Source organism: Malus sylvestris, chromosome 3 (genome assembly GCF_916048215.2).
Source record: "Malus sylvestris chromosome 3, drMalSylv7.2, whole genome shotgun sequence".
Taxonomy (NCBI): Eukaryota; Viridiplantae; Streptophyta; class Magnoliopsida; order Rosales; family Rosaceae; genus Malus; species Malus sylvestris.
Window position 1 is genome coordinate 13,548,342 of NC_062262.1, and position 22,376 is coordinate 13,570,717.

A 22,376-nucleotide genomic window follows, 5' to 3' on the forward strand; every position below is an offset into this window, starting at 1 on the left:
TCATGTATATGTACATATTTGTAGCTTATCGGGGATATCAATAAATAAGCTTTCCTTCATTTCAACGAATTGTGTTAAATACGGAGTCCATGAATGTCCACAAGTCTTAAATCAAAATTTTAGACTTGAAGGTCTTGTTTGTTGTTTAGGATTTAGTTTGATTATGATAATTCATTTAGCGTAGATAATATTGTTTGTTAATATATATATATATATATATATATATATATATATATGATGAATATGACCACTTGCATATTTTATCCCTCCCAACTCTACTTTTTTTATTTTGAAAAAAGAGATCAACCGGTGGCCAAGCTAGCACAATTCACCTTCCGGAGGCACTTACGAAGATATTTCAGCCTCTCATTTTCTTTTTAGAGAATAGGGTTTATATTCTTTACGTTTTGAGATACAAGTGAAATTTGTTTACATCAAAACGAAAATAATTAAGGGTTTCATTTGAACTAGAATAAAGAAGGCAACATCATAGGAATAGGGTGCTTTCCACCCTTTCATCAAAATTATATACGCTCAGAAAAATCTCAACCAACTAAAAAAAAAAATTGAGATAAAAGAAGAAAGAACACCCTCTTGGCGCCTTAATTTACAAACAGAACTATTGTTGAACTATTCTCTGTTCATACATCAAGCCTCCCTCCTCATTTTCGGTGATTTTGTATGTTTCCCTTTTGTGTGCAGAACCAACCGATCCATGGAAGAGCAAAACTTCACTGACTACTTTCCTCAGACTCCGCTCGCTAATAGCGAGCCCGCCAATGCAACTGAGACTTTCATGGAATCCTCAACCATGAACTTGGGGTCCAATGAAGTGAATGGAATGAAGCTGCTGCTGGAGTCAGCTGATGAAATTGGAGTGAGGTTGGAGTTTGATGGTGACAAAACTGGAGTAAGGTTCGAATCTGATGGAGATGAACATGGGATGAAGAAGTATAAAGAAAATGAATCGAGGGCTGCCAAAGAAGGGCTAAAGGAAACAGGAAGAGATATTGTTGTCTTCGGAAACAACAATGGATCAGCAACAAGACCAATAATATTGGACTCCAACAATACCAATAGTAAAGGAAAAGGCAAGAAAATTGAGCATGATGATGCAGATAGTATAGCAATAATACCAAATCCATCCACCTTATCGCATTTGTCTACGGAGACTTTACCAAAAAGAAAAAGGGGGCGCCCTAAAGGTTCCAGTAATAAATTGAAGCCCTTTGCTTCTACTGGTGAGTTCTCTTGCTGTTTTCCACTGAAATCCCATATGGATAGGAATTTTGTTAGATTTTGTGTTTGTTGATTGTCCAAAAAGTGAGCTTGTAATTGTTTTTGTGTCTTTCTTCTTCCACAAGTCACTGCGGTTACTGTATCGATTCTGTTATATGTGTCTGTTTGGTTTTCTCTATTGTGTCTAGTTACTTGGTGCCGATGATGATAAAGATAACTTTTGTTGTTCTACTGTTGGATTTTGGGATAAATAGGTGGAATTATGCAGGTTAGGACAGGAATCTGACTTTGATTTTTTAATGCTATTTATATGACTTGGGATGTTCTTACTGTCTGTGGTTTCTTTTCGTGAAAGAAGATTTTCGTATCTATTTGGTTGAGTAATTTATTAAAAGCTTAATTATTATCCTATCAAAAGCTTTTTGGTGCATGGTTTCTAGATTTAAGAAAACCATTTCATCTCTTGCAAGCTGTTACGTCGAAGATCAGTTTTGTCCCGTTATATTGGATAGTTACAGATTGTAACTTTAGGGAGATTGGGTGTATTTTGGTTTTGAATGATCACCAATTCCAGCAATGATTCGAGTTAATTCTTCCCAGTTTGAATTTTTTTAATTTTTTTTCTGATGATGAACAGAGACCAATCTAGCTACAAGGATCATAACGGGAAGTATGATACTTCAATTTGAGTATTTTTTGGCTTATATCACTCCTAAATAGTTCGAAATCCCTTGTTCTTCTCTTCCTCATTCTACGCCAATCCTGCTTGCTTTTGTTGCACTAACGCACATAAGTTGTAACATTTATTAGCTTAACATGCTATTGTCCAGTTAAATCTTTTAACTTCTGTAAGTTGCTATATAAGCATATTTTCGTTCTAACATCCACTACTGTTTCTGCAGGTGGGTTTCCTGTGTACCCCGCTCTGGGAGAGTTAATGCCTCATATACTGACTGTTAAGCTTGGGGAGGTAATGTTAGATATATCTGCGAGAATGTCTCAAGGCCATTTTGATTAGTTATTCTCAATTCTTATGTTCTTTTTTCTCTTTTTGCAGAACATTCTTAGTCAGTTACTATTATTATCTCAATCAACTAATCGAGCAATGTGCATTCTTTCTGCTGTGGGTGTGGTTTCTATCGTTTGTATCCGCAAACTTTCTGGTTCTTATCTGAGATTCAAGGCATGATTCTCGCACAGAATTCTTTTATCAATACCTTTTCCTTTAATTCATTTATTTCAATTGATTGCTAGATTTTTATTAGCAGTTAGTAGGTTACAATTTCCAAACATAACTCGAACTCAACACAACATCAGTTGGTTAAAGTTGACCACTAGTTGAGAAAATTCATAAAACTTTTAACTGGAACGATGAACATACCGCATGTTAGTGTTAAACCTCAAGCAACTTGATCCTGACATTACTAACATTTTAGCTGGTATTTTTTGAAGAAAATAATTGCTTGAACCTTGTTCAGTGAAGCAGTATATGACTAGCAACTAAGAAACTGGTGAGATAAAATGATGCCATGGCTAGAGTAATTCTTTCTTCCTTATTTTCTTCCTTCATGCAGGGTCCATTTCAGATTCTCTCTCTATCTGGAACATTTGTATATGGTTCAATGCGAAACCCACTTGAAAAAAGTTGGATGATAAACGTTTTGCTGGCAAATCATGATGGGAAGGCTTTCGGTGGTTCTGTAGCTGGTTTTATGATAGCTGCTGAGCCTGTTCAAGTAAGTCCTTTCTTTTGACCGTGGAAGTAGAATTACATAATTTGCTTTTACAGTTCCCATCGGACTATTCTGGAAATCTAATGTTTGTTACGAACTCTAGTTTTTTCAGGTTAAAAAGTGCTTGTCATAATTCCTTATGACCTTAAACTATTAGCTTGATATGATAGCTTTATTGGATTTCAAGAATTAATTAGTACTCTTCACAATCACTCTGATGTTCCATTACATTTAAAGCAGAACTTTTATAATTACTGTCAGTCTTAATTTGGATTGTTTTGATTTATCAGATCGTTGTTGGAAGTTTTGAGCAAGGTACCAGAAAGGAAAGGAAAAAGAGCCGCCGGGCCAGATCTTCTTACCCATCGAGGCTGCCAGGAAATGGAGGCATTCCAAGGGCTACGCCCTTGATAATGATTCCTCCAAAGGCAAAGAACGATGGGATATGCACTTCACCTGCATCTGCTCTCTTGGAAACTCCGGCCAATAGTGGATCAGGTCATCTAATTGGTGCAAACAGCATCAATCCTGCTTCTCTACCGAGCTTTGGTCAGAATGTAAATCCTGCTCCTCTATCAGGTTTTGGTCAGAATGTTAACCCTGCTTCTCCACCGGATTTTGGCCAGAATGTTAACCCTGCTTCTCCACCGGGTTTTAATCTGAAATTCAATCCTGCTTCACTACCGGGTTTTGGTCAGAATGTCCCTCAGTCAATGCTGGGTCCAGGAACATCTATTGACTTCATCCCTTTTGTTCCCTAGACATAGGGGTAGCTCTATTTCTGTCTCTCTCTCACATACGCGCACACACATACAAAGTCACTGACAACGGTAGACTGATATCTTTTGTTTCAAACTTGTTCAGGTCTATGCTGAGCTTTTGACCTGAAGAAGAAGTGTGTTATTCAGTTTGCAAGTCCACAGTGCAAGATTTCTATCGGAGTTTGATATGCCCGTAAACAAGACCTTGGACTTGTTATCATTATAACTTAATATGGATTTTGCGCTTTGGTTTAGGGGTCGGTATTTTGAACTTCTTGTTGCATGAGGATAGCTTAAGATTTTATGATAGGAAACAGACATGAGATCAAATTTCTAATGCAATTTTATATCTTGCGATATTCGAAATTAAATCATGGATATTTCTGCAGTAGAGATTATTTCACACCTACTTTTGCAAAGATGGCACAACATCATACATAGACGCATTATATTGTGTTGATTTCAACCATTTGTTAGATTGCAGATTGTCTTGCACCTACCGTTGCAAGTAAAAATAAGAATCGCTGCAAATAGTAGATGCATAATATTATGCGCACTGGAACGGCGATCAAATACTTTAGTTACAAGGGAAATCCAACCTACGATCTACACTTCATCCAGCTTGTCTATACCACTTGAGCGAAAGCGAGCAATATTTGCTTAATGGTGTTCATACATTAGCAAACAACTGATAAGTTTTGGCATCGAGGCTTATTTGTCTTACAGCAGCAATTGCAGCTAGAACCCCCAAGATTGAGAAAACCACTGCAATAGTGGTGTTTAACACGAAAATGGGGCTTCTTTTAGATGGCTTGAAGGTCAAGTTATAGAACACGACAGGCAAGATGAAGTCGAGGGGCATGAAACCAAAAGCCCCAATAACCGCATTGATGTCACCAAAAAATGGAAGCATTGCTGCTATAATGGTTGCTAAGATGACAGACATCGAGCGAGATACTGCCCTCGGGATCACATTGCGAGCAGACAACTCTTTGCTAGTTGGATCTGCAAATGCTCGCTCAAGAACTTCGTTTGTGGGCTGGAGATAAACCTGCAAACCAAGCAAGTGGATTAGTGTTTTGCTCCACGTTTGAAGAAGGGACTTTGGGTGGTGGTGTTCGATTAATTTCTTACCACGCCAACCGCTGATAGTTGGAGTATGGTGAAAAGGTTGATCATGAAGATGAACCACTTTGGCACCAAAGGTTTGCCATCATCCAAGAAGTTGCTAAGAATGAGGCCTTCGGATTGGTTGCCAAATGCCCAATAGCCAGAGATGGCAACACTGAAGAAAGTCATCGTCACTACTGCATAACAAACACAGAGTCCCTTGAACATCTTTCCCTTCACTGGTGGTGCTATTGTTGCCTATTACCAAAAATTCTACAATTATTAGTTCCCAAAATCCAGAAAATAAAGTAATATGTTTGAGCCTACTAGGGTGTGTTTGTGAGTACTTTTGATCATTCCAAAAGCACTTTGGGCTGTTATTGGCTGAAATATGAAAAATTGTTTTTCGGTTGGACTTTGGGTGCTTCTTTTACAGGGACCCGATAACGCTTTTTTATTAAATGATTTCAGGTAAATATGTAAGAAGCACTAGAGTTTTTAATAAAATAAATTATGTGCTTCTAACAAATCACCGTCTAATAAATACACTTTGTTGCAAGCAACACTTCCAAACACGCCTGGTACTAAATCCTAAGAATATGAAAGGGAAGTAAGGACAATTGAAATATTTTGAACCTGAATTTCTGGAATGATACCATTGCCAAATGTTGTAGCAATGATGGCATTAGCATTAAAGACCCCAAAAACTCGACTTTGACTGTTGCCATTCAAGGAATAGTTCTTATGCGGCCCCTTGGAAGAACTTCCTGGAAAAAAAAATTATATTCATTCTTGTAAGTTTTCATCTATTCTAAGTTATGGAAAGTGTGATACGAATTCGAGCACCTACGGGAAACATAGTCCTTTAGTCAACTAAACTATGCCCAAATAACCCACATGGCAATGAACTTGATTTCAATGACTGTATGTCCTGTTTGGCAATGTAGCAAAGACATTACCAATGTAGATGCAGGCAGCAGTGGTACAAGCACTATATGCTAGGCAAAGAAAGACAGACACCAAGTTGATGTGCCTGAGTGAGTGAAAAGATGGGATTTGAGCCAAAAGCAGCATTAAGCACCCAAATATGATCACAAACTCGTATAGCTTCATAGTCCCATTTGGGTTGGTCAGCAAGTAAACTGCCTGCATAATTATAAAACATGAAAGTTTTCAAACAAAAACAAAGTTGCCAGCTGAGAAGAATCATAATATATATGAGTGGAAGCCTTAAAAAAAAGTCTTCTACCCAGTGAGAGAGTGAGTCGTTAGAAAATTTTCTTCGTTAAGAAACAAAAAAACAGTGTCACTTGCTACTAGAGTCTAGTGATCTTTCTCTACTTGTAAGTATAAATCTTAGATTCAAATCTTGTCGATTGCAAGTTTGATATCAATTTATTGTGACTCGCTCATTGTGTGACTTATCTCGATTTCGCCTCCCTTTAATGTACATAATATCAACGTGCTCAAACAATAAAAAACATAAATAAAAATAAATAAAGAAGGTGATAAAGAATTAATCGGATTACCTTCATGCATTGTCCTCCCAAAAGAGTACAGGCCACAACAGCACCATAACATACTAGGAATTGAATTGGACCAACAAAATAACGACTCCATCTCGGGCCTGTAAGATTCGATTTGTAACAATGACATATTGGCATAAGTTTATTTTTCTACTTATAATACGTGAAATTATACATTTTAAACATTGATCACCCTAGTTACTTTGTACTATTATCTAATGATATTTATTTTGATCTTTTACAGGTGAGATTTTTTAGAATCAAACATAGTGGATTTCGAGTAGTACATACCCCTTAACACAGGAACGAATATGATCATTGATTCATTGCGGTACTTTTTTATCATTCTAAAATTACGTTTTGGTGATTATATTGTTGGATAGAGTAGGTATGAAAGTCAAACAATCGGAGGTGGATTGTCTGTCCTCTCATTTCCATACTCTTCCCATACTCTCCTGTGATGTGTAGTCACGGTTAAGTCACGTCAACATTTCATATTAATTTTTTATTTATAAAAATAATAAAACAAAAAGTAATATGAACATAAAATGTTGACGTGACTTAACCGTGACCACACAAATAGAAGGACATGAGGAGAATATGAAAATGGGTGGGCAGACAATCCACCTCCCAAACAATCAACCCTGACACATCTTCCGAGATTAAAAAGAGAAATGTGACTTCATCAAAAGTTAATTGGTCATCTATATCAATATTATTCAACATGTTTTCTTGCTAAATCTTCTTTTCAATAAGGGCAAACCCATTTTCTTTTGGTAAATAAAAATTGACAAGGGCCATTTGGCCCATTCCAAAGTTAATGGCAGACAAGCCACATCCCACATTAGGAGAGGAAAATGCCTCTAATATACTCGTTAAATAAATAGAGCCTCTATAAAATATTTATTTATAGCCTTTGATTTCATTTGACTTATTTAATCTAATGACTATAAATAAAAAGGAGAGTGTAAAAATCACTTTCCTAGCTCTTTTTTTTTTTTTTTTTTTTTTTGACAAACGATAGTATCTACATTAAGAGGGTGAGAGAATGGACTAAGCCTCACATTGGATCCGTCGTAATGATGTGGTTCAACTTCGTCTTTGGTGAAAATCAAACCTATAACTTCTCACTTATAAGTGAAGAAGAACACTACTAAACCGTAGTACTAAGAGCCTTTCCTAACACATTTTTTACACTGATTAACTAAATTTGGTGCTGGTTGTGTACATTATTGTCATTGATGCATCTACAGATTCTACACTTACAATTGCTCTCTATATTTCTTTAAGAACAAAAGATATTTTACATTATTCTCCACTGAGAAAAAAAGGGATGGGTTCAAGCCAAAATGCAACAAGTTGAAGAAAAAAGACCCTAACTATCAAGATAATCTATCACTTACTAAATCTGGTGCTATATGTATGAATATCATATGTTTGATTTTGATATCAATAATTAATACTTATCAATCATACTCATATGCCTCTAGTGAAAGGAAAGAGACCACTAGCTTGGGCTACAACCAAGGTTCTAAAAAATGTTAGGCGCTAGTCGGGCGGAGGGTTAGCGTCTAGTGCCTAGGCGGCCTAGGCGGATTTAGGTAAATTTCTTGTATATCTTGTAAATAAGTGCATATTGACACCTAAAAAAAAACTATACTTGTATGGATAATAAAATAATGATAAAATGCAAATTAGGTACACTATTTCCATAAGTATTGGATGAACTTGTAGTAAATCCATAATTTGCAAATTAGATACACCATTTCCATAAGTATACCACCATGAAACCAAAAAAGAAAAAAGCACGCAATTAATAAAAAATAAATAAAAAAAAAACCTCCTAAGACCGCCTAGGGCCGCCTAGGACCGCCTAGCCCGCCTAGCCGCCCAGCCCGCCTAGCCCGCCTAGGCCCAACCTGATTTTTCCGCCCGATTTTCCCAAAAACGCCTCTGTTGCTAGGCGCCCAGCGCCTAGGCGACCGCCTAGGGCGTTTTTTAGAACACTGGCTACAACTAGTGAAAAACCCAGGTGAAGCTAAGATTAGTACAAAAATATGTAGGATAGGGCACCCATGATATGCAATAATAAACTCGTGGGTAGGCGATAGACTATGTGGCATATATTTATGTCTACTCGAAATTGCTCAATTTTTAGCGTACACATGTATTATTAAAAATGAAAACTAATGAAAAAGGTTTGAAAACTTTGAGTTTTAACAATAAGGATAAAATAAAGGGTAAAGTGAAAGTACTATGATTGACTTTTTAGTGTAAAAATGTGGTTTTTCGTTAAAGTAAAAAGTACTGGGAGCTTTTCGTTAAAGTTCCCTTATTAAAATTTAAACTTTGAATAACTTTAAAAATTACAAGTCTACGTGGTGTGTAACTGAGTAACTATGAGTTAACTGTTTTCTTTTGGTAAATGTGGGGTGCCAACTTGAGACTGAGTTTGGTCAAACAAGTAGAATAGGTGTGGTGGTGGTGGTATTGGATGCGTTGCGACTTTTGCACTTGAGCAACTACGGCGGAGGAAGGAACGCGTCTCAGCCTTGGGTTCTAGAAATTGAAGACAAGGGTGCCTAATTATCTGCGAAGTTTAGGATCTACTCCACCAGGTTTGGCTGACTCAACTTTACTTGTGAAAGTATAGGTGTGCCCGAGGTTTTAAGGGCAAAGGTACTAAAAAGAGATGAGAGTAACCAATCATAGAATACTTCACTTTGCTGGGAAGTTAGTGAAATGACTTGTTCAGGCAAAAGAATTAAGAAGTCTTCATCTACCAAGACTTGGATAGACAACCAACCAACTTAGAAGCGGTGCTATTTACTTGTCCAAACTGTGCTCCTACGTTGTTTGATCATACTACTCCATTGTTGTTTACTTATTCAAATTGAAGATGTGTTGACAGGAGGGTTAAGATTGTTAGTATTTTTCTTAGGGTGTGAGAAGGGTTTCACGTAGAGCGTTTGAGTTGTTTGTTGAGTTGAAGGCTTTCATGTTGTAGAACCTCTTCTATTTATAGAGATGAACTTCATAATAAATAAGTCGCCAAGGTAGAGTCCATATAGGATTGTGTTTACTTGAATATTCTCTCTTTATCACTATAATCACTTCCTTAGTCAAAACTCATCTTTATCCAATCCTGACATCTTTGATTTGAACCAAGATTCTGAACCTAACCCCTTTATGCACTTAATTCATCACTATCTGATCAAGAATGAATTATGACTTTTAGAATAATTCGAACCTCATATGAGCCCATCCTTATCTTTGGCAATTTTAATTCATTAAGGACTCTACTGAGCCTCACTTAAGCTTAATTTTCCCACAATCTCACTTAAGCTTACTGGTATTTCAGGCCCAAACAAAACCCTAAACTGCAAATGTTGACCTTAAGACTTTTGCAACACCATATCTACATGTCAAATAAACTTATAAATATAACAACATTTTAGCTCTACTAGCAAGTAAGTAGTGGATTGTCCTGTATTGGATAGTATTATTGCTAGCAATAACATAAAAAACTTATTAATGACAGGTGCACATAATTAAGAATGAGAGGCCAAAAAAGGGTCTTCAAATTGGTACGTACCTAAAATGTCATGAGCCATGTCTCTGAATCGTAGATGGCGATGGCCCAATTGAGCATAGTGTTCAAGAACCAAAGAGATTAAATTGTACGAATAGAAAGTAACTAATGCTCCGATGACTAAACACAAAATTCCGCCCGCCCATCCGAGGAAGGTGAAAGCGTACGGCAAACTCAGGAGTGCCGGAGCAACAATTGATGTTGTCAAGTGATAACCGCAGTGCACCCATGATCCTACATTGACAATATTACTAATTCAAATATTCTGTCTTTTCTTTTTACTTCTTTCTCCCATTTTATATAACAATATTATTTGAAGCTATTGATGAAAAATGATACTAGAAAATTTCAACACAAATAAAAAGACTACAAATAGACATGGAGCAAGCGAGACTATTTCTAGATTAGTTATTGCTAAAAGCATAAGTATTAACACTTTTAGCAATAAGTACGCCTGAAACAATCACACTTACTTTGCGATTGTTACCCTTTTTTTGTTGTTAGCAGTTGCACCAATATATATCGTATCACTAAAATAAAAATCTAAACGGCTAAAAATCTTATAAAACAAGATGTTATACTCGAGCACATATGTATGCACAATGCAAATTAAGTGGTATGTATGGTCAACAACTCAACATGTACAGTGGTGTGAGAAACAGTAACAACCAGAATTTTGAGGACAAGGATTGTCTACCCTCTTATTTTTTGTGCCCTTCCATGCCCTCCTGTTTTGTGTGGTCACGGTTAAGCCACGTTAACGTTTTATATTGTTTTTTTATAGAGATAATAAGACAAAAGTGAATAGTAATATAAAATGTTGACGTGGTTTAACCGAGACTACACAAACAGAAGGGCACCAAAAATAGGAGGGCAGACAATCCTTGTCCGAATTTTGAGCCATATGAATTATGAGAGAGAGAGAGAGAGAGAGAACAAAAAGGATGAAGAAAAAAAAATCAAAGCCACCAATCAATGTGATGATGATGATAATGACCACGGTGGAAGAGATCATCACAATAAAGATAAACAAACATAAAATAAGCTTCCATTCTAAATCTAATTTTTTTAATCGAATTACCAGTTATAGTTGAGAGAGCTGAAATTATTTAGGCAAGGTTTTTTTTTTTTTTTTTATGTGTTCAACATTATATATATTGAACAACATAAGATTACGTATACGAATTGTTGAACTCAACATGTAAATAAAAAGAAGAGGCTCATAATCATTTAAATCATTAGACAATAGTTTCTCTTCCTAATATGAAATTCATACAACCATAATATTCTGTATCTTATAATATGATATGAAGAATTAACAAAGTAGTTTATATGTGTACCTTTGGATTTGAGAACAAAAAGAGCACCAGCATCGAGTTGCTTCTGTTCGTGATCATGATCAGCTTCTTCGCGGCCAACTTTTGCATCATCTACTCGATCATCATCTACTGCTACCGATGTTGGTGGCAGCGCCCCCATCTCTCTCTGCCGAAAAACAGAAAACAAAACCAAGAGCAACAAAAGAAGTGGGATGGGATCAGATCTTGAAGATAGACATGGGATTATATATCTGCGTGTGTACATAATATATAGCCGATCTGCGTAGCGCATACAGTCAAAGCGGTCCCTTCGATGATGCGCAACTTTCCTTCGTCGTCACTATATATTATTGTTTTTCTTTCTAATATAATCGAGAGAAAAAATGTGATAAAAAAGGTCTGTAGTGTTGTCAACGTGGCTACGTCTCTACTTAACAGTCAAACCCCTCTTGCGAGCTAATCATGTTTGATTTATCAGATCGTTGTTGGAAGTTTTGAGCAAGGCACCAGAAAGGAAAGGAAAAAGAGCCGCCGGGCCAGATCTTCTTACCCATCGAGGCTGCCAGGAAATGGAGGCATTCCAAGGGCTACGCCCTTGATAATGATTCCTCCAAAGGCAAAGAACGATGGGATATGCACTTCACCTGCATCTGCTCTCTTGGAAACTCCGGCCAATAGTGGATCAGGTCATCTAATTGGTGCAAACAGCATCAATCCTGCTTCTCTACCGAGTTTTGGTCAGAATGTTAATCCTGCTTCTCCACCGGATTTTGGCCAGAATGTTAACCCTGCTTCTCCACCGGGTTTTAATCTGAAATTCAATCCTGCTTCACTACCGGGTTTTGGTCAGAATGTCCCTCGGTCAATGCTGGGTCCAGGAACATCTATTGACTTCATCCCTTTTGTTCCTTAGACATAGGGGTAGCTCTATTTCTGTCTCTCTCTCACATACGCGCACACACATACAAAGTCACTGACAAGGGTAGACTGATATCTTTTGTTTCAAACTTGTTCAGGTCTATGCTGAGCTTTTGATCTGAAGAAGAAGTGTGTTATTCAGTTTGCAAGCCCACTGTGCAAGATTTCTATCGGAGTTTGATATGCCCGTAAACGAGACCTTGGACTTGTTATCATTGAAACTTAATATGGATTTTGCGCTTTGGTTTAGGGGTCGGTATTTTGAACTTCTTGTTGCATGAGGATAGCTTAAGATTTTATGATAGGAAACAGACATGAGATCAAATTTCTAATGCAATTTTATATCTTGCGACATTCGAAATTAAATCATGGATATTTCTGCAGTAGAGATTATTTCACACCTACTTTTGCAAAGATGGCACAACATCATACATAGACACATTATATTGTGTTGATTTCAACCATTTGTTAGATTGCAGATAGTCTTGCACCTACCGTTGCAAGTAAAAATAAGAATCGCTGCAAATAGTAGATGCATAACATTATGCACACTGGAACGGCGATCAAATACTTTAGTTACAAGGGAAATCCAACCTACGATCTACACTTCATCCAGCTTGTCTATACCACTTGAGCGAAAGCGAGCAGTATTCGCTTAATGGTGTTCATACATTAGCAAACAACCGATAAGTTTTGGCATCGAGGCTTATTTGTCTTACAGCAGCAATTGCAGCTAGAACCCCCAAGATTGAGAAAACCACTGCAATAGTGGTGTTTAACACGAAAATGAGTCTTCTTTTAGATGGCTTGAAGGTCAAGTTATAGAACACAACAGGCAAGATGAAGTCGAGGGGCATGAAACCAAAAGCCCCGACAACCGCATTGATGTCCCCAAAAAATGGAAGCATTGCTGCGATAATGGTTGCGAAGATGACAGACATCGAGCGAGATACTGCCCTTGGGATCACATTGCGAGCAGACAACTCTTTGCTAGTTGGATCTGCAAATGCTCGCTCAAGAACTTCGTTTGTGGGCTGGAGATAAACCTGCAAACCAAGCAAGTGGATTAGTGTTTTGCTCCACGTTTGAAGAAGAGACTTTGTGTGGTGGTGTTCGATTAATTTCTTACCACGCCAACCGCTGATAGTTGGAGTATGGTGAAAAGGTTGATCATGAAGATGAACCACTTTGGCACCAAAGGTTTGCCATCATCCAAGAAGTTGCTAAGAATGAGGCCTTCGGATTGGTTGCCAAATGCCCAATAGCTAGAGATGGCAACACTGAAGAAAGTCATCGTCACTACTGCATAACAAACACACAGTCCCTTGAACATCTTTCCCTTCACTGGTGGTGCTATTGTTGCCTATTACCAAAAATCCTACAATTATTAGTTCCCAAAATCCAGAAAATAAAGTAACATGTTTGAGCCTACTAGGGTGTGTTTGTGAGTACTTTTGATCATTCCAAAAGCACTTTTGGGTGTTATTGGCTGAAATTTGAAAAAATGTTTTTCGGTTGGACTTTGGGTGCTTCTTGTACGGGGACTTGATAACGCTTTTCTATGAAATGATTTCAGGTAAATATGTGAGAAGCACCCGAGTTTTTAATAAAATAACTTATGTGCTTCTAACAAATCACCGCCTAATAAATACACTTTGTTGCAAGCAGCACTTCCAAACACGCCTGGTACTAATTCCTAAGAATATGAGAGGGAAGTAAGGACAATTGGAATATTTTGAACCTGAATTTCTGGAATGATACCATTGCCGAATGTTGTAGCAATGATGGCATTAGCATTAAAGACCCCAAAAACTCGACTTTGACTGTTGCCATTCAAGGAATAGTTCTTATGCGGCCCCTTGGAAGAACTTCCTGGAATAAAAAAAATTATATTCATTAGTGTAAGTTTTCATCTATTCTAAATTATGGAAAGAATGATACGAATTCGAGCACCTACGGGAAACACAATTCTCTACTCAACTTAACTATGCTCACATAACCCACAATGCAATGAACTTGATTTTAGTGACTGTATGTCCTGTTTGGCAATGTAGCAAAGACATTACCAATGTAGATGCAGGCAGCAGTGGTACAAGCACTATATGCTAGGCAAAGAAGGACAGACACCAAGTTGATGTGCCTGAGTGAGTGAAAAGATGGGATTTGAGCCAAAAGCAGCATTAAGCACCCAAATATGATCACAAACTCGAATAGCTTCATAGTCCCATTTGGGTTGGTCAGCAAGTAAACTGCCTGCATAATTATAAGACATGAAAGTTTTCAAACAAAAACAAAGTTGCCAGCTGAGAAGAATCATGATATGAGTGGAAGGCTTAAAAATAAGTCTTCTACCCAGTGAGAGAGTGAGTCGTTGAAAATTTTCTTAGTTAAGAAACAAAAAAGCAGTGTCATTTGCTACTAAAATCTAGTGCTATTTATCTCCACTTGTAAGTAGATGATCTTAAATTCATATCTCGTCGATTGCAATTTTGATATCAATTTATTATGACTTGCTCATTGTATGACTTACTTCGAATTCGCCTACCTTTAATGTACATAATATCAATGTGCTCAAACAATAAAACAACAACAACAACAACAAAGCCTTTTCCCACTAAGTGGGGTCGGCTATATGAATCCTAGAACGCCATTGCGCTCGGTTTTGTGTCATGTCCTCCGTTAGATCCAATTACTCTAAGTCTTTTCTTAGGGTCTCTTCCAAAGTTTTCCTAGGTCTTCCTCTACTCCTTCGGCCCTGAACCTCTATCCCGTAGTCACATCTTCGAACCGGAGCGTCAGTAGGCCTTCTTTGCACATGTCCAAACTCATTTTGTGTACGTGTTGATGCTTCACTGCCCAACATTCTGTGCCATACAGCATCGCCGACCTTATTGCCGTCCTATAAAATTTTCCCTTGAGCTTTAGTGGCCTACGACGGTCACACAACACGCCGGATGCACTCTTCCACTTCATCCATCCAGCTTGTATTCTATGGTTGAGATCTCCATCTAATTCTCCGTTCTTTTGCAAAATAGATCCTAGGTAGCGAAAACAGTCTCTCTTTGGTATTTCCTGATCTCCGATCCTCACCCGTAACTCATTTTGGCATCCATTTGCACTGAACTTGCACTCCATATATTCTGTCTTTGATCGGCTTAGGCGAAGACCTTTAGATTCCAACACTTCTCTCCAAAGGTTAAGCTTCGCATTTACCCCTCCTAAGTTTCATCTATCAACACTATATCGTTTGCGAAAAGCATACACCAAGGAATATCATCTTGAATATGTCCTGTTAACTCATCCATTACCAACACAAAAAGGTAAAGACTTAAGGATTGTTGATGCACAAAATCAGTGAGGACTTTGGTACAACAGAAAACACTAAGTTTGTGATCTTCGCTAGATTGCTCTGGTCATTAGTGTGGATAAGTATGTAAATGGATAGAGACAGGAAAGCAAACAAAAGATGTACGTGGTTCACCCAGATTGGCTACGTCCACGGAGTAGAGGAGTTCTCATTAATTGTGAAGGGTTTACACAAGTACATAGGTTCAAACTCTCCTTTAGTGAGTACAAGTGAATTATTTAGTACAAATGACATAGGTTCAAGCTCTCGTCTTCACTTGCCTTATCTGTCTCATAGGTAGATGTGGCATCTTCTCTGGAAGTACTCTTCCTCCATCCAGGGGTGGTATCTTTAACTGGTGAAGATGCACAAGGTAATGTATCAATTTCACTTGAAGCTTGTAGTTTCAGGCTTGGTCAAGCGCGATACAAACCATGTAGTAGGAGTCCCCCAAGTCGCCGAGCTAGGGGATCTGCTGAAAGAGGCGACAGACAAGGTAAGCAATTAGAGCTCCAAGCAATCAGTCCCAGATCAGAAGTTTGATTTCGAGTTCCGGCTAATTGTTCTCATTCTCCCTATCTTGCAGGTAGCATGAAGGATAAAGAGAAGAAAAAGAGAATAGATGATATGAGATACTTTTTCTTTTGAAGAAGTAACTTTCCACAGGCTTATTCTTGAACTGGGCTGGAGGATTTTCTGGTTTCCTCCAGAGTATAAGGCCGACTGAAGAATTTGAGGGTCAAAACAAGTCCATCAAATCTAGAGTACGTTCGACCCTGCTGATATGAGATACTTTTGCTGTTGACAAAGTAGTGGATGTATCGGCACGTGTTCTGTTACGCTTGTCTCCACATGCTTCCTTGTATCCTTCTCACTTTCCCTATCTGTTCCTCAGGCAGATGTGGTATATTCTCTGGAAGCATAAGATGTTGAAGATGAGTACTTGAGAGCAATGCCATGTAAGTAATTAGGTAAGGGGTTCCAGGCAGTCAGTTCCTGACTAGAAGCTTGATTCCAAGTGCTGACTGATTGCTCTCTTTCTCTTTGTCTTGCAGGTAAGAACAAGGCCAAAGGAAAAGATAGGGAAAAAGCATGATATGGGATACTCTTGCTTTTAACCCTGATGATATAAGATATTCTTGCTCTGGTGTAGCTTGTTTGCAGAGGAATTATCGGGGGGAAAGAAAGCTGAGTATTTCGAGATGCTTCGTTGGGAGTGCCCTCTCAGATATGAGGAAGGGTTGAGCATTTTTGCAAGTATGCCTATCCGTTGAGGATGAAGGTCGACATATATAGGAGTTTCCCTAACAACAAGTAGTAATGCTATTCTTTTACCCTGCTTGGTCATAGCACGGTAGTGGGAGTTGCCAGCTTCACGTGTGTCAGAGCACTTTGAAAAAGTGGTCTGTGGTATCTAGAAAGCTGATGTTGCGTGTGAAGATTACAGACAAGCTTTATCCAAGGAGATATGGCTCTCGAAGTTGAGAAAGCGGTGCTTCTTCGGTTTTCGAACAAGCAATCCTGTCGGGGATCTGGCTCTCGAGATTCGGAGAACAGTGCCTCTTCGATTTTTGAGAAAGTAATCCTGCTGGGAGTCTGGCTCTCGAGATTCGGAGAGCGGTGTCTCTTCGATTTTTGAGAAAGTAATCATGTTGGGAGTCTGGCTCTCAAGATTCGGAGGACTGTGCCTCTTCGATTTTGGAGCAAGCAATCTTGTTGGGAGTGTTTTCTCGAATGTGAGTAAAGGTTGGGCATGTTTGCTAGTCTACCTTGCCACGGAGCACAGAGGTTGACACATAGGGACTTTCCAATTATCCAGCAGTGGTGCTGTTCCTTTACCCTTGTGGGTAATAATATGGTAGCTAGACCTTGAAAATTTATGTGTCTAAACTTTGTTAGTGCTGTTTCTTTGCTATTCTTTTACCCTTCTTGGTCATAGCGATGTAGTGGGAACTGCAAGCTTCACGTGTCTAAACTTTGTCAGAGATCTTTGGCAAAGTTATCTGTGGTACCCATGAGCTGATGGTGGGTGTGGAAAGTGGATAATTGAACAGTAAGATTCATGTGCTTTATACTTCACCAGAAATCTTCAACAGAATGCCCGTAATTTCAACAAAGCTGAGTGTGCATGTGACAGGTGCTGACAAGGCTGAGAAAAGCAGGTGCCTCTTCGATTTCTGAGATCGGCCCTCGTGGTCTCTGAGCAGCCTAGCTTTTGAGAAAGCAAGCGCCTCTTCGATTTCTGAGATCGGCTTTCGTGGTCTTTGAGCAGCCCAGCTTTTGAGAAAGCAAACGCCTCTTTGATTTCTGAGATCGGCCCTCGTGGTCTCTGAGCAGCCCAGCTTTTAAGAAAGCAAACACCTCTTCGATTTCTGGGCAGGCGCCTCTTCGATTTCTGAAGCTCCGTCGAGTGCAGATTTTTATAGAGGCTGGCATTAAGTTCCAAAGCACACTTGAATCTTCACCAGTAGAAGCTCCCTTCTTGCACTTCTAAGATCTTGATTTGTCCGACCTTTTCTCTCTTCAACACCTTTGAAAATGTATGGCCCCTCCGACCGTCGTTTTGACTTGAACCTTGTTGAAGAGGCAGCCACGCCTTCTCTAGACAACATATGGCGCCCATCCTTCTTATCCCTTACTGGTCCTCTTACCGTTGGGGATTCCGTGATGAAGAATGATATGACTGCTGCGGTGGTGGCCAGGAACCTTCTTACTCCCAAAGATAACAGACTACTTTCCAAACGGTCTGATGAGTTGGTTGTTAAAGATTCTCTGGCTCTAAGTGTTCAGTGTGCAGGTTCTATGTCTAATACGGCCAACACCTATTTGCTCGAACCCGCCAAGTTGAATCATTGGCGGCTGAAGTGATGAGTCTCAAACAGGAGATTAGAGGGCTCAAACATGAGAATAAACAATTGCATCGGCTCGCACATGACTATGTTACAAACATGAAGAGGAAGCTTGACCAGATGAAGGAATCTGATGGTCAGGTTTTACTTGATCATTAGCGGTTTGTGGGTTTGTTCCAAAGGCATTTATTACCTTCGTCTTCTGGGGCTGTACCGCGTAATGAAGCTCCAAATGATCAACCTCTAATGCCTCCTCATTCTAGGGTTATGTCCACTACTAAGGCTCCGAATGATTCCCCTCCGGTGCCTTCTCTTTCTGGGGCTCTACCGACTGCTGAGACTTCTCATAAGCAACATTTGTGAAGGCTCCATTTTGTTTGTTTATTTTGACTCATGTATATGTACATATTTGTAACTTATCGGAGATATCAATAAATAAGCTTTGCTTCATTTCAACGTATTGTGTTAAATACACCAAAGCCTTGTTCACTAAGTGGGGTTGGCTATATGAATCTTAGAATGCCATTGTGCTCGGTCCTGTGTCATGTCCTCCGTTAGATCCAAATACTCTAAGTCTTTTCTTAGAGTCTATTCCAAAGTTTTCCTAGGTTTTCCTCTACCCCTTCGGCCCTGAACCTTTGTCCCGTAGTCGCATCTTCTAACCGGAACGTCAGTAGGCCTTCTTTGCACATGTCCAAACCACCGTAACCGATTTTCTCTCAATTTTCCTACAATTTCGGCTACTTCTACTTTACCTCGGATATCCTCATTCCTAATCTTATCCTTTCTCGTGTGCCCACACATCCAACGAAGCATCCTCATCTCCGCTACACCCATTTTGTGTACGTGTTGATGCTTCACCGCCCAACATTCTGTGCCATACAGCATCGCCGGCCTTATTGTCGTCCTATAAAATTTTCCCTTGAGCTTCAGTGGCAGACAGCGGTCACACAACACGCCGGATGCACTCTTCCACTTCATCCATCCAGCTTGTATTCTATGGTTGAGATCTCCATCTAATTCTCCGTTCTTTTGCAAGATAGATCCTAAGTAGCGAAAACGATCGCTCTTTGGTATTTCCTGATCTCCGATCCTCACCCCTAACTCATTTTGGCCTCCATTTGCACTGAACTTGCACTCCATATATTCTGTGTTTGATCGGCTTAGGCGAAGACCTTTAGATTCCAACACTTCTCTCCAAAGGTTAAGCTTCGCATTTACCCATTCCTGAGTTTCATCTATTAACACTATATCGTCTGCGAAAAGCATACACCAAGGAATATCATCTTGAATATGTCCTGTTAACTTATCCATTACCAACACAAAAAGGTAAAGACTTAAGGATGAGCCTTAATGTAATCCTACAGTTATGGGGAAGCTTTCGGTTTGTCCTTCATGAGTTCTTACGGCAGTCTTTACTCCTTCATACATATCCTTTATAGCTTGGATATATGCTACTCGTACTCATTTCTTCTCTAAAATCCTCCAAAGAATGTCTCTTAGGACCCTATCATACGCTTTTTCCAAATCTATAAAGGCCATGTGTAAATCCTTTTTCCCATTTCTATATATTTCCATCAATCTTCGTAAGAGATAGATTGCCTCCATGGTTGAATGCCCTGGCATGAACCCGAATTGGTTGTCCGAAACCCGTGTCTCTTGCCTCAATCTATGCTCAATGACTCTCTCCTAGAGCTTCATTGTATGACTCATTAGCTTAATACCCTTATAGTTCATGCAATTTTGTACGTCGCCTTTATTCTTGTAGATAGGCACCAAAGTGCTCTTTCGCCACTCATTTGACATCTTCTTCGTTTTCAAAATCCTATTTAAAAGGTCAGTGAGCCATGCTATACATGTCTCTCCCAAGACTTTCCACACTTCGATCGGTATATCGTCTGGGCCCATTGCTTTTCTATGCTTCATCTTCTTCAAAGCTACAACCACTTCTTCCTTCCTGATTCGACGATAAAAGGAGTAGTTTCTACACTCTTCTGAGTTACTCAACTCCCCTAAAGAAGTACTCTTTTCATGTCCTTCATTGAAAAGATTATGAAAATAACCTCTCCATCTGTCTTTGACCGCATTCTCTGTAGCAAGAACCTTTCCATCCTCATCCTTGATGCACCTCACTTGGTTTAGGTCCCTTGTCTTCTTTTCCCTTGCTCTAGCTAGTTTATAGATATCCAACTCTCCTTCTTTGGTATCTAGTCGCTTATACATGTCGTCATAAGTCGCTAACTTAGCTTCTCTCACAGCTTTCTTCGCCTCTTGCTTCGCTCTTCTATACCTTTCACCATTTTCATCGGTCTTGTCCTTGTATAAGGCTTTACAACATTCCTTCTTAGCCTTCACCTTTGTTTGTACCTCCTCATTCCACCACCAAGATTCCTTTTGGTGTGGAGCAGAGCCCTTGGACTCTCCTAATACCACTTTTGCTACTTTTCGGATACAACTAGCCATGGAATCCCACCTTTGGCTAGCTTCCCCCTCTTTATCCCACCCACACTGGGTGATTACTTTCTCTTTGAAAATGGCTTGTTTTTCTCCTTTTAGATTCCACCATCTAGTCCTTGGGCACTTCCAAGTCTTGTTCTTTTTTCTCACTCTTTTGATATGTACATCCATCACCAACAAGCGATGTTGATTAGCCAAGCTCTCTCCCGGTATAACTTTGCAATCTTTACAAGTTATATGATCCCCTTTCCTCATTAGAAGAAAATCTATTTGTGTTTTTGACGACCCACTCTTGTAGGTGATCACATGTTCTTCTCTCTTCTTAAAGAAGGTGTTGGCTAAGAAGAGATCATATGCCATTGCAAAATCCAAGATAGCTTTCCCATCCTCGTTTCTCTCCCCAAAACCATGGCCACCATGAAAACCTCCATAGTTGCCTGTCTCCCTGCCCACACGTCCATTTAAATCTCCTCCTATAAATAACTTCTCCGTCTGGGCAATTCCTTGCACCAAGTCTCCAAGGTCTTCCCAAAATTTCTCCTTCAAACTCGTATCCAACCCTACTTGAGGTGCGTACGCACTAATCACATTGATGAGTTCTTGTCCTATTACAATCTTGATTGCCATGATTCTATCTCCTACCCTCTTGACGTCTACAACATCTTGTGTCAAGGTCTTGTCCACGATGATGCCAACACTGTTTCTCGTTCTATTTGTGCCCGAATACCAAAGTTTAAACCCTGAGTTTTCTAGATCCTTTGCCTTAAGACCAACCCACTTAGTTTCTTGTAGGCACATAATATTTATCCTTCTCCTCACCATAACTTCCACTACTTCCATAGATTTTCCCGTTAAGGTTCCTATATTCCACGTTCCTAAACGCATTCTACTCTCTTGAACTCTACCCTTCTGTCCTAGTTTCTTCACCCTCCCCCGTCTAATAGGATCAAAGTACTTCTTTTGTGTGTCCTGTGTAAATTTGATAGGAGCATATGCTCCCAAACAACTTTGAGTGGAGTCGTTCGAAAAGAAGTTTCTATGGCCCCCTTGCTCATTTAACACTGCATCCGGATGCCGATGGAGATACAGCGACCTTTGCTCACTTATCACTGTGCTCGGGCCACACAGCGCGCCACTTACGGGTGACGCCCTAGCTTTAGCGCGATTTCGTTCTGGATTCATTTTCATAAGGATTCGACGTAACTGAGGAGTGCCGGCTGTCGACTACCTGACTCCCTCCCCCTCCTCCTTTACCAGGGCTTGGGACCGGCAATGTAAGATAAACTTACACAGGCGGAGTTTGCTCAAACAATAAAAAACATATAAAAATAAAGAAGGTGATAAAGAATTAATCGAATTACCTTCATGCATTGTCCTCCCAAAAGAGTACAGGCCACAACAGTACCATAGCATACTAGGAATTGAATTGGTCCGACAAAATAACGACCCCATCTTGGACCTGTAAGATTTGATTTGGAACAATGACATATTGGCATAAGCTTATTTTTCTACTTATAATATGTGAA

General features: G+C 39.3%; 4 protein-coding genes across 8 annotated transcripts; 2 read left to right on the top strand and 2 right to left on the bottom strand.

Annotated features, from left to right (window-relative positions):
- Positions 1 to 715: 715 nt before the first annotated feature.
- On the top strand, positions 716 to 12,596 carry LOC126616994 (AT-hook motif nuclear-localized protein 5-like). The gene is made up of 6 exons (XM_050285088.1): positions 716 to 1,241; positions 2,142 to 2,209; positions 2,297 to 2,422; positions 2,814 to 2,975; positions 3,263 to 3,741; positions 12,297 to 12,596. Exons 1-5 carry the CDS (start codon positions 716 to 718, stop codon positions 3,731 to 3,733), a joined length of 1,353 nt encoding a protein of 450 aa, XP_050141045.1. The 3' UTR covers positions 3,734 to 3,741; positions 12,297 to 12,596.
- On the bottom strand, positions 4,165 to 22,328 carry LOC126616461 (GABA transporter 1-like). 5 transcript variants are annotated; one of them, XM_050284520.1, is made up of 10 exons: positions 22,212 to 22,315; positions 14,265 to 14,451; positions 13,940 to 14,070; positions 11,302 to 11,446; positions 9,965 to 10,195; positions 6,373 to 6,470; positions 5,803 to 5,989; positions 5,480 to 5,610; positions 4,868 to 5,101; positions 4,243 to 4,784 (listed from the first exon to the last, which is right to left on the bottom strand). In XM_050284520.1, exons 1-10 carry the CDS (start codon positions 22,215 to 22,217, stop codon positions 4,404 to 4,406), a joined length of 1,731 nt encoding a protein of 576 aa, XP_050140477.1. In that variant the 5' UTR covers positions 22,218 to 22,315; the 3' UTR covers positions 4,243 to 4,403. The 5 variants fall into 5 exon arrangements, 4 of the variants coding, with proteins under 4 accessions (XP_050140477.1, XP_050140478.1, XP_050140479.1 ...); XM_050284521.1 differs by lacking the exons at positions 13,940 to 14,070; positions 14,265 to 14,451 and having other exon boundaries at positions 22,212 to 22,232; XM_050284522.1 differs by lacking the exons at positions 13,940 to 14,070; positions 14,265 to 14,451; positions 22,212 to 22,315 and adding an exon at positions 11,575 to 11,677.
- On the top strand, positions 11,546 to 12,596 carry LOC126616465 (uncharacterized). The gene is made up of 2 exons (XM_050284526.1): positions 11,546 to 11,677; positions 11,759 to 12,596. The coding sequence occupies exons 1-2, from the start codon at positions 11,594 to 11,596 to the stop codon at positions 12,191 to 12,193; spliced, it is 519 nt and encodes a 172-aa protein (XP_050140483.1). The 5' UTR covers positions 11,546 to 11,593; the 3' UTR covers positions 12,194 to 12,596.
- On the bottom strand, positions 14,466 to 20,214 carry LOC126616464 (uncharacterized). The gene is made up of 2 exons (XM_050284525.1): positions 19,030 to 20,214; positions 14,466 to 14,959 (listed from the first exon to the last, which is right to left on the bottom strand). Exons 1-2 carry the CDS (start codon positions 19,705 to 19,707, stop codon positions 14,888 to 14,890), a joined length of 750 nt encoding a protein of 249 aa, XP_050140482.1. The 5' UTR covers positions 19,708 to 20,214; the 3' UTR covers positions 14,466 to 14,887.
- Positions 22,329 to 22,376: the final 48 nt, after the last annotated feature.

Excerpts from the sequence above, each read along its gene's own strand:
- LOC126616464 (XM_050284525.1), bottom strand. The coding sequence starts at position 19,707 with ATGGATAAGTTAACAGGACATATTCAAGATGATATTCCTTGGTGTATG. Across the intron at positions 14,960-19,029 it reads GATGCGACTACGGGACAAAG|GTTCAGGGCCGAAGGAGTAG; the intron begins GTTCAGGGCCGA and ends TACGGGATAGAG.
- LOC126616465 (XM_050284526.1), top strand. The coding sequence starts at position 11,594 with ATGATGCGCAACTTTCCTTCGTCGTCACTATATATTATTGTTTTTCTT. Across the intron at positions 11,678-11,758 it reads GAAAAAATGTGATAAAAAAG|ATCGTTGTTGGAAGTTTTGA; the intron begins GTCTGTAGTGTT and ends TTGATTTATCAG.
- LOC126616994 (XM_050285088.1), top strand. The coding sequence starts at position 716 with ATGGAAGAGCAAAACTTCACTGACTACTTTCCTCAGACTCCGCTCGCT. Across the intron at positions 1,242-2,141 it reads GAAGCCCTTTGCTTCTACTG|GTGGGTTTCCTGTGTACCCC; the intron begins GTGAGTTCTCTT and ends CTGTTTCTGCAG. Across the intron at positions 2,423-2,813 it reads GTTCTTATCTGAGATTCAAG|GGTCCATTTCAGATTCTCTC; the intron begins GCATGATTCTCG and ends TCCTTCATGCAG.
- LOC126616461 (XM_050284520.1), bottom strand. Across the intron at positions 6,471-9,964 it reads CATGGCTCATGACATTTTAG|GCCCGAGATGGAGTCGTTAT; the intron begins GTACGTACCAAT and ends CGAATCTTACAG. Across the intron at positions 5,990-6,372 it reads TGGGAGGACAATGCATGAAG|GCAGTTTACTTGCTGACCAA; the intron begins GTAATCCGATTA and ends ATAATTATGCAG.